The 11,830-nt window shown below is 30.4% G+C and overlaps 1 protein-coding gene across 2 annotated transcripts; it reads right to left on the reverse strand.

The window, feature by feature from the left end:
* LOC131661170 (protein CPR-5) lies at window positions 1–4,329 on the reverse strand. 2 transcript variants are annotated; one of them, XM_058930605.1, is made up of 6 exons: window positions 3,890–4,028; window positions 3,508–3,572; window positions 3,368–3,424; window positions 3,028–3,063; window positions 1,936–2,880; window positions 749–1,526 (listed from the first exon to the last, which is right to left on the reverse strand). In XM_058930605.1, exons 3-6 carry the CDS (start codon window positions 3,389–3,391, stop codon window positions 999–1,001), a joined length of 1,533 nt encoding a protein of 510 aa, XP_058786588.1. In that variant the 5' UTR covers window positions 3,392–3,424; window positions 3,508–3,572; window positions 3,890–4,028; the 3' UTR covers window positions 749–998. The 2 variants fall into 2 exon arrangements, with proteins under 2 accessions (XP_058786587.1, XP_058786588.1); XM_058930604.1 differs by lacking the exon at window positions 3,508–3,572 and having other exon boundaries at window positions 1–1,526; window positions 3,890–4,329.
* Between the last annotated feature and the right edge of the window lie 7,501 nt (window positions 4,330–11,830).

Here is an 11,830-nt window from a genome sequence, read left to right on the forward strand (position 1 = left end):
GAAACTGAATGGCAAGTAGTGGGATCCTCCAATAAAAACAAAGGAAAATAAATATTGTTTGAAGGAAATCCAATAATGAGAATAGGAGAAATACCCTTTGGATGCAAAACTCGGTTTATTCCGTGTTCCAACACAGATATTTTTCTAGTTATATATAAGTAATAGCACAGATTACTCAAATATCAATGTATGATCTATTAGGTAGAACACATTCTTTAGAAAATGAAGGGTCCTGGAATCACAGTTTAGTATTTTCTTCAACCCAGTTCATTCTATGAATTTCATATATCATTTTATGCATTTTAAATCATCTTAAAACATAGAAAACTCAATCCAAAAATAAATCACAAAAATACCGAAAATAGAAGAATCAATATGAAATGAAACAAGTCAGACAGAATTGCTGGCTCTGTTAGCTAATGTTAGATTAATTTTCATTGTTTCTGTGTTTCTGATAACCCAAAAAACAACAAAAATCAATAAACCAAATGCAGAAGATAGAAATTACAATTTACATCCAGCCATTGTTACATCAATGTGAGTGCATTGTCTTTGATACTTCTAAACTCTCATTTTATCCTATAGTGTATATTCTAAATAATAGAGAGTAAGAGCAAACTTGAGAACCAAAGACTTATTTTTGTAAACTAAAATCCATTATCACCTGATAAAGTCGTCATATTCAAGACCATTGAACTTCGAAACACTTTAGAAACCAAAACTCTCAAACTATGTACTTCAAAAGGAGGGTTTTTAGTAACAATGAATGATAAATAAAAGCTGATATATTATAAAAAAAGAAGGTGCTGTACAATAATAGATCAATACTAGTGTAACTTTCAACATTATAACGTTAGATAAAATAATTAACAAAAATGAGCCAAACAAAACTAGCTGCAGGCAAATACAATAGATGGGGCTTTGTAAGTTGGCTTACCACAAGCTAAGCTGCTCATGTTTTACACAAAAATATGTAGTTTACATGACCAAAAAATGTTTTACCATTCTGATCCGGTTATCACCTTCGACATAAAATGGTCTTTCCATTGAGCTAAGCTAGCAAAAGGCATGAGGCCACAGCACAATGGCAGAACAACAAGCAAAATAACATAGAACAGCAACCGACGAATCCAATACCGAAAAATTGTATTACCTTCCTTTGTCTGCATTACTTCAATTGGTCCATGAAGGATTCGATACAAAGCAGGCGTCCAGCATATAAATGCGAAATGTAGCAAACATAGAATCTCCCAATATAAGAGCCAAACATTACCACTCCCTCCCAGTGTGTCTGTACACAGTTTTCCACAGTAACCACAGCCAATACATAACATCAAGAGGATGAAAGTAACTGGCATAGTTCGTGATGACAATGTTGCTGCCCGCTGGAAGAGCAAATATGCAACCACAATAATCATTAGGAAACCAAACACCATTCGGCTTATAACTCCAACTCGGCAAATAAAAACATGCACACTTGAATTGAACCAGGCTACTGACTTTGGAGTAAACCAGGAGTAAGATTCCTGAGGTAGATAGAAAAAAAAAAAACACCATAAATATCTCCAAATTGAGCAAAGACGGTGCTGAAAAGAGCTGTCATAATGACATCCTATTTTACATAATCTGCACCTTAGTTCTTAAACTAGATTGCAAAGGAAGTGAACATGATAAGTAGAATATTTGATCATGTACTTAAAAAATGGAAAACTAAACAAGGAAAGAAAACCTATAGAAAAAAAAATTTTCTAAATGATATTTTAATGATCCAACCCATATTAACTATTTGTATCTTTCAAATATAATTTGTTACTAAATAAAATTTTAACGATACATCCTCTATTAGTTAATTTTCATCATGCAATTACAAAATATTATAACTGCCTCAACCATAGCATAAAATTCGAACATGGAAAAGAAAAATATTATACTTGCCTCTTCTGGAGCACACAATTCAGCAGCCTCAATAAACCGTTCATAGTTATAAACATAAGCGCCATAAAAAAGTGAGGCTGACATAATGAATAGACCAGCAATAAGACAGTCTATGCACTTCTTATTCAGTTCACCATATCTGGTATCTTCTAACTGATTCTTAAACTTTTCAGTTTTGAAAGATGACTTTGATACTTCCATAGATAACTTGGATCGCTCCAGATCATTTAAATCGTAGCGCAGAGCCAAATCTATCTCTTTGAGTTTCAATTTTTGCCTTGTAAGACCAATTTCAACAACCTTGAGGTCATTAGAACGGCATTGCTCTACAACAGACTTCTCAAATGTACTATTCACTGAATTATTAACTACAGCTCCGGAAGAGGTTGGAGAAAAACAAACCATTTGGTTTGATTGCTCATGCAAAGCAAGATCACGAGTAACTGACTCCACGTGAAAATTATCCCTGACTTCTTCAGTACTAATTGATTGATCTATGATTTCAGCATGTACGTGAGACAGTGGCCCTGATTGACAATCCTCAATAACAATATCACGTGACCAATTTACTCTGTTCAATATAGAATTTGGAATTTCCAACCTCATGTTATTCAATTTATTCCCTTCGTTCAGTTTAGAATTTGGAATTTCCAACCTCATGTTATTCAATTCATTCCCTTCATTCAATTTAGAATTTGGAATTTCCAACCTCATGTTATTCAATTCATTCCCTTCATTCAATTTAGAATTTGGAATTTCCAACCTCATGGTATTCAATTCATTCCCTTCATTCAATTTAGAATTTGGAATTTCCAACCTCATGTTATTCAGTTTATTCCCTTCATTGCTAGCCGTTGATTCATAAATTAATCGAAGAGTACTCAAAGTGCTATCAAAAGATTGTTCAAAGTTCTTTGTCAAACCATCTAGCTTGTCTCCAAATACCTATGGCGGGATAGGCAAAAATCAAAACAAGTGTCACATCACATGGACATCACTTTAACATGATGGACTTTATCAACAAAAAAGCTCTCGGAGAAATGTAGTAAAATCACAATCAATGGATGAATTAACAGTTGATGTTTGGCTTACACTGGATAAAGATTCATTGATCGCAGACGTGCACATCTACAAGGAAGACAACCGGTGGAACAGTCAACACTCAAATCAAAACTGAATTGAATTTCAGCAAATGAGAAAGTTGCATATAAGTATAGTCCAAAATCTCTCATGTGTGACTTTCACTAAATTCATGGTGTCAACAAATCACAATCAATCATACAAGTGACTTTAGAAGTAGATTCGAGTCAAACGTTTTTAATGATCTGCCAATTGCAATTGATTGACCATATAAATTAATCAAATTCATTGTAACAATGAATATCTGCACAAGCCAGAAACAAAACTTGTTAAAACCAGTGAATAAAATTACCGACGAAAGATGACTGGGAGACATACTATCTGCTGCGGCATCTCTTTTATACAACACCTAAAAACAAAAACAAAAAAAAACCTTTTCATGAACAGGATCAATAAATAACTGTGTACAAATTAAAATAAAACAAAACTTACTAGAATTGATTGTTTTAGTGTGTCCGGGCTTCACATTAGCGAGAGCCAAAGGTGATTCCAGACACCTAAAATTGGTTTTGACATTTGAGTAATTTTGATTAGAACTGATTTTGCAACCAAAATTGATTCTAATTCGAAGCTCCAAATGTTCTTTTTTTTTACTATCAACGTGATTTCAAATTAAAATTGCTTCCATGCTTTCAAATTAAAATCAATGTTACAAAATCAATCCATTCAAAAAATCATATTTTTTAACAGTATCAATGAAAAAAATAAGAGATTTGATTGAAAGCGTGAATTTTTAAGCTTTCGAACATCAACCAATACATAATAAGCAGAAAGCAAATTACTTCAAAAAACGAGCTTTAGCGAATTCATTTACCTGAGCCATAACAGCGGCGAACGACATTCCGAGAGGAAAACCAATGGCGGCAATATTATTCACCCTTGCGCGGCGAACAGTGACTCTAGGGTTCCTTCGTTTGCAGAGTATTTCCTTATTTTTGGGTTTAGGTTTTTGAAATTGGGAAGAACTATACGACGTCGTTTCGGAAGCATCGAAATTTGACCTATTATTGGGTATTACTTCTGATTTTGATTGTGAGGAACAACTCTGGATCTCAGCCATTGTTATGGTTTCAATGAAGAGACGAAGAAGAAACCATGAAATTTGAAATTAAACTACGCCGAAATTTGGAGCGACCGACGTTATAGTGATAGAGTAGTAGTAGTAGTAATAATCATAATTGAAAGCGCTGTTGTTATTGGGTTTGTGAAGCGGTTGTGTGTGATCGCGTCAATTTAGTTTCCGTTCGTTGAACTTGTACTTTACCGCACTTATTTCCAAACTGGTTAAATTAGATCCTATTCGTCGATATATATCTATAATATAAGAAAATAAATGGCTCTGGAAAATTCAAATTTAACCTTTCTTCTTTACCCTACACCTCATTGATTTGGGGGTAAAAATTGTCCAAAATTTACTTTTTCTAACCAAATTGTACTATTAGTTACACATAAATTATATTTGATTTTAATTGTTAAAATGAGACAAATAGTTTGTTCTGAATATACTAAAAAGTTAACCAAGAAGCAGAAACTCGGTTTGATATTTGGAAACAAAACAAAATGCTGGTTGACAAAGTACATTTTTGCTATGACACAAGGCATATTTGAAAACAGAGCCAAACCAAAAGTGCATGTTTGAAATAAGAGCCAAACCGCCCTTCCTTTTGTCCACCCCTCTTCCTTTTGTCCACCAGATTTTCTGATTTCGCCCCCTTTCCATCTCTCTTCTGATGAAACCTCTCCATTCACCTTTTTATTTTCTTTCTTCTTCCTCTTCACTTTCTTCTCTTTCTCCATTTGACGAAGCGATACATATATGAAAGCTAAGAAGAACCATATATGATTTCAAGCAATAAAGCTTTTAACGGAATGTTGTTTCGATTTCAAGCTACAAAAAATGTCGAGATCTACTTTTGGGTTGTGGATTTGATTTCAAGCCATGAAGATATGGTTTTGTTTCAATCGAAGGAGTAGAAAAAGCATGTATGAGTTTTTGATGTGGTAAGAAATTCAACCTTTTATGTTCATATTATTTATATGCTTACGGGTTGTGGAGTTTTTTAGGCAAAGAAGTTGGAAAAGCATATATGAATTTGTGATGTGGTAACAAGTTCAACCTTTTCGCGGTGGTAGATCTGTGGTAGCGACAATGCATTTCCGATGGCGACTGTGGTGGTAGATCTCTCTTAAAACATAAGTTAAAAATTTTTAGTGATTTTTTGTATACGATAATGATGTTAATATTCATGAATAATAATTCGATTCTGTCTTATTTGATCTGTTTATGTTTTGAATTTTAGGAAACCAACATTTACTTTTAGGCATTTGGCCTTTAATGGTGAAGGTGATGATTATTGATGAAATGGTTGTTGCATTTTATGGACTGAAATGACGATGATGTAAGCTATCTTATCTCATAATGCATTTTTTTTTACTTAATATAGTGAATATGGTTAATTTAAGTTACACATTTTGCTGATTGTTATGATTGATTAATATGACATGAAGAAACATTGAAGATTCATGAGATATTGGATGCACAAAATGCATCTTTTGATGCTTCTATGGCCAGTTTGAAGGTGAATGGCTGAATGGTATTAAGGCCATTGTTGAAGTGTTCTTTTTCATATCACTATGTGCTAATTAGTTAGGATTTTATAAGATTGTCACTTTATGCTATCTTCATGTCTGTTATTAAAATTTCACTATTTCAGCAAGGGACCATGGTATATTATTATCATTAATAAACTGATACGAAAAAATGTATTTGATTAATATGAGTAAGTGTTTGATTATAAATGATTGAAAGTGAAGGATAAACATTTATCAATCTAGAACTGACTTGCACATGCTGTTGATATAGGTTTACATTTCTTCAGTCAGCATTTGAGGTTTAGAGTACAAAAATTGAAGGAGTCTTGCTGGATGACTTACATGTTTTCGAAGATCTTGCTGTTGTTGAAACAACATATGCTGCTTCACATGATGTTACTGCAGCAGCTACATCTAATGTACAAGCAAAGGTTCTAAGTCTGGGGCTTCTTTGAAATGTGTTGGTTGTCAAGGAACTGCTATGCAGGTTTCTATTAGGCAGCTCGGTCCATTAATGATTAAACAAATGCAGCATCCCTGCAATGAATGTAAGGGCATTGGTGAGTTTGGCTTGAATCTTGAAAAAGTCGATCTTGAAGTGTTTGGCTCTTGCAAAAAGGTATTGGTTTAGCTTATTATTGTACCATTTGAATGCACAGTTGAGTTTTGGTAGTCTTTCTTGGTTAATATTCTTTGTTGCTCAGTTTTGATAAAAGATGCAGACTGACTTATTCGGTTAGAGCATAATGGTTTTGTAAATCATTGTTTTTGTCTGCTGAAACAGGGCAATATATTTATTCAGTTGTTTGCTGCTTCCAACCTACATATCCATGGATTTGATGAGATGAAAATTGACATTCATGTTGGATACTGTAAATGTAAGTTATAACTTTTTTCAGATTCAATTATTTGACTTTTTGTCAGAATCAATTATTTGTGCATCAATTTGGTTTTTCTATTTGATTTTAGTCCTTTTAATTTTATGAAGAATATACAGGTATAATCATAATAATCTAATTTTAGTCCTTTTAACTATATGATGAATGTAAATTGTAGAGTTTTTGGAACAATTGAGTTAGCTACCGCAAGTGAGAAACTAAATGAGCTTGAGAAGCAGAAAGAAGAAATGCTAAAGTTTAGTTCTCCTGCATCCCTTCTCCAAAGAATCCAAGGTAAGACTTATTTACCAAAATTCACATTCGATGTTGTGAATTTTATTTGTATACATGGATTGAACTGTTTACCAAAATTAAATTGGTTATATAATCTCAAATATTTTTTAAATTATAATTATTGTTTACGTGTTAGTGTCGAGTTTGGTAATTAGTTTTTTGTGTTAGTACTTCAAATGTTGTTGATTATTGAGGATAATAAAAGCTCATTTTTCAAATCTACTGCCATTAGAATATGATATTTCATTTTTTGTGTTGGTACTTCCGAGATTTTCTAGGTATTTTGAATGATATGTTATGGGTATTATGTTTATATTAATTTATATCGAAAAGTATGTACTGGTTTTAAATTGAAGAATTAGATGTTTTTACAATAACTCTTTAGCTGAGATTGATGTTGTACCTTTAATCAATGTTCTGTTTTTGTTTTGAACTTACATTGTTTGTAATATCTAGGTTGAATACTCTCATGCAGTCTCCTTTCAAATAGTTATATCTGTAAGTGTGAAAATTTTCACTTGCTCTCCACTTAGTATATCCAAAATGCTTAAATTTCATTGTCATTATGTTTCCCACTTGATGTTTGCTTTCAGTGAGGGAAGGAAAAGTAGCAAATTTTCTTTTGAACACATTTGGGATTGTGGTATTACGTCAGTCAGTTATCAAGGAGAAGCTGCTAACAGAAGTATGTGTTCAGTTTAACTTACTTTAATTTGCTTTCTTCTTTTGTTTTATAACCTAGCACTATCTTTACTTTTTTTCTTGTATGCTAAAGTATTTGTGCTTGCAGAGCATTGGGTTCCTTCTTTTGAGCACCCTCAACCGATTTGCCATTGAAGTTGGGTTGTCCAAGCAGGCTGCAACGTCTGCTTTCATAAAAGACTACAGTTCATGGATTGCCAACATAGCATCAAATTTACCTGTTTGGGACTATACGGCAAAACTTATACCAATGTTGGTTTTGATTCTGTTAGCGTTTTGGATTTACAAGGCCACCAATTGCAGCTTCTTTGATTGGCCATGGAACCATAATTTCTTTTCAAAATTTGTGTATAACTTTATAGCTTTCTTTATCTTGAATTCTGTTTTTTTCAGGTGTGCGTTTGATGGTCTCCGCTACGGGGCTGCATTTATAGGGTAAGTAATTTTGTGGTTGCTACTGTATCTATTGTATCTATTATATTTGACAGCGCGTGCTCTTCATAAAAATAACCATGTGATTATACCAAATTTTGTCCTTGACAAAGACCCTTCAGTATTGGATCACAATATTAGCGGCATTCCTAAGCAGGAGCTTATGTGCTTGCAAGCCTTGAGTATGTACATTATTCCTGGTGGCTCATATACAGAATTAGAATTATCAATAGATAAAATTCAAGATGAAGACCAAGAAGCCTCTCCCTCTACTGGCAAAGGTGCTGCTACTCTACCGTCTGATTTGGCTGCCATACCAGACACAGATCTACCTATAATTGCAATCCTGCTCATTTATATGGATGGATATATTATACTGTCTCATTTCCTTATTTGATTTGCAAGGTAATTTAGATGTTAGCTTATGTTGAATTTGTGTTCCACATGTTGGAATTATTTGGAACTTTTGTGAAAACAATCAATGTTGTTTTCATTGAATTTAGGAAGAACCAATTATGATGTGATCACATGCTAAAACTACTTTTTTCTGTATGATTCAGTTTTGTACTACTTAGGCTGAGTTTATAAGATCCATTTTGCTTCAGGCGAAGTGCTCTGTATCTTCTCACGTGGCTTCGAGTACCACAACAGAAACAACCACAACACCCGTTGATCCAGTTGCAGCCTCAAATTGATGCAGGATAGTAGGACGGATCAGATTAGTCTCGGAAAGTTGGGCAAACAAAATGACATTGTGGAAATAATGGAAAAGTTTGATGAGGGTAAAGTAAAAGCAATGGATGCCTCTGATGTAGTTAACGACATGCCCGGATTGTCAGATGGAAGCAAGAGGTGTGATAATAATGACAATGATGATTTCTTAATATTGGATACGTCTGGTGTTAATACTTAATAAAGAGAGCTTTGGTCGGAAGAGGAAGAGAGAGTCTATGTCAGAAATGCTAAGTTTGGTTACTAGCACTACAAAGAATATTTGGGATCCTGTTGTAGGTTCGATGCCTGAAAAGTCAAATTGGATCCCTCTTAGGCCAAACCACCTAGCAAAAGTATAAGAGGGAATTATTGTTTAGGACCAAATTGATGGTTTTCTCATATTTGTTTTGTTAGTTAGTGTTTGCTTCTGGTTGTTAGCTCAGTCATTCTACAGTTTTTTCCCCTTATTTCCGGTTTCTTTAGCTTTTCAGATTGATGAATTGTTAAAGTATGCACTTGTACTCTCATTAGGCCCTGCTTTTGAGAATGAATGCAAATATATTGATGAATACTTGGAGAGTATGCACCTGTACGTGAATTTCTTCATAGGCTATCGTGTTGACTATATTTATAACATATTTAACATGTATAAACATTTAGTTCATTTCATGGATAATCATTCCACTTACAAATTTTGGTTCTACACTCTCTAAACAAATCAATAATGGTAATGAATTATATTAAGCAAACCAATATTATATATGGTTATTTTAACAATTGAATGACATAATAATTTTTATTATTGTAATTAATATGATGTATTAAATTAATTTTTTATTAGTTAATTTTTTATTTTTAATATAATTTTTTAGTAGTTTTTTTTTATATCTTTCAAACATAATTGATTTTATTTTTGATAAGTAATTTTTAATGTATTATATTTTACTCCCACGAATATTAGAATAAAATTAATATATCTAATTATAATTGATGAATTTAATTCCGATACATTTTAAAGCGCATTCTAAGAAATGAATTTTATTTTATTATATAAATTTTAAGCTTAAAATATAATTGATAAATTTTATTTTACATCAAATTAATTATTTTATTGTATTTTCATAATCATATATTTAATTAATAATAACAGGAACAGAATAATTGATGTCTTCTCTTTGATCTGAAATTTATTTTATATCAAATTAATCATTTTATTGTCTTTGTGATTAAAAAATGGTATACAGAAAAAAATTATTATTGATCTAAATATTTTTATATACGAAAATTTAGTATTGATCCAGTTATTTTTGTAAATGATACCTAAACATAAATATAATTTGTATACAAGAAAAAATTTATTATTAATCTTAATATTTTTATATACAAAAATGGTATTTAGATAATAAAAAAATTGATTGAAAAATGATATACGGGAAAAAATCTATTATTGATCTAAATATTTTTATATTTGAATATTTAGTATTGCTCCAGGTATTTTTGTAATCTATACCAAAACAAAAATAATATTTGCATACGGAAAAAAATTATATTATTGATCTAAATATTTTTATATACGAAAAATTATATTTATAATCCAAATATTTTTGATCAAAAATAGTATACGGAAAAAAAAAATCTATTATTGATCTGAATATTTTTATATACAAAAAAAATCTATTATTGATCTCATATTTTTTTTCTTTTTTACTCTTCTATTTTAAATAAATATATTATGTAAACAAATCCGCGTACCAGACCAGAACCCGTGCGTATGCACGGGTTTGTTACTAGTTATTCAACGGTAAAATAACAAATTTGTACTACACGTTTAAAGTAATACTCCTAACATACCCGTGCGGAAGCACGGGTAAATTTATTTAATATTGTATGAAATTAATTAGATACATATAAATTTTTAATAAATGATTTAATTACAAATGAAAAATATTATATAAATTTAATTATATTAAATAATTATATAAAAAAAGAATCTGGAAGATGAAGATAAAAAAAATGAAATTTTAACATTTAAAAATAAAAATTAGATACTTTGTTGATAATGACCCGTGAAAAAAAAATTATTTTATTCGATATAAAATATATTTAAATACAAATGTAAAATGAACAATAATCATATGAATTTAATTGTATTAAATAATCTTTAAAAAAAATCGTGAAATGAAGAAAAGAAAAAAAATTCAAAAATAAGAATATTATCTCTCTAATAAAAACAATGATTGATTAAATAAAATAAGTATTATGTTGATAGTGACCCGTGATATTACAATATTTTTAATTTTATTAAAATTAAAAAATAATTTTTTTTTTAGAGTTGATACATAAATAGAGAAAAAAAATTAAAATGAAAGTAAGAAAGTGTGGGAAGAAAATTTGAGAGAAATTTGAAATTTTAATTAAGAAAGAGGAAGTGTGTAATGATCGATTAAAATAAATTAAATATTGTATTGATAGTGACCCGTGAGATAAATAAATATTTAATTTTATTAAAGTTAAAAAAAATAAATTATTAATAATTTTTGTGATTAAATGAAAAAAAAATAAAATGAAAGTAAGAAAGTGTGGGAAAATGAAATTTGAAAATTTAAGTAAGAGAGAGAATAAGTGTGTTGGGGAGAAAAAGTTGGTTATTGAAAAGTTAAAAAGTTGGACCAATGAGAGGCTGGCGCTTAATTATTGAAAGGTTGAAAAAGTGATATGTGATTTTGTTAGTTACCGAATTACCCTTTTTTGTTTGTAAAGAAAATTTTAACTAAGGGCATAATAGTCAGATTGGTCAATCTTTTATTAATTGTTTGTATAGTAGATTTTGAACATTTTTAAAAAGGAAAATATTTTTTATGAAAAAATGGATATGCATTGAGAGACCAATCATCCGTGTATTCGGCTAATTTTTAAGTTAGTTGTGTGACATATTTAAATAATAGTACATTTTTATTAAATTATGGTCTAAAATTTTAATCTCTATTTTTAAATATAAATTAATTAATTAAATATTTATTATTTTTTTAATAAATATAAACTATATGAAATAATTTATTTTTTAAAATACAATTAAAAATTAAATATATAATAATAGATTAAAATTTGACTTTTTATATAAATCTTACTTAAAGACATATTTT

This window comes from Vicia villosa, linkage group LG3, assembly GCF_029867415.1.
Source record: "Vicia villosa cultivar HV-30 ecotype Madison, WI linkage group LG3, Vvil1.0, whole genome shotgun sequence".
Lineage (NCBI taxonomy): Eukaryota > Viridiplantae > Streptophyta > Magnoliopsida > Fabales > Fabaceae > Vicia > Vicia villosa.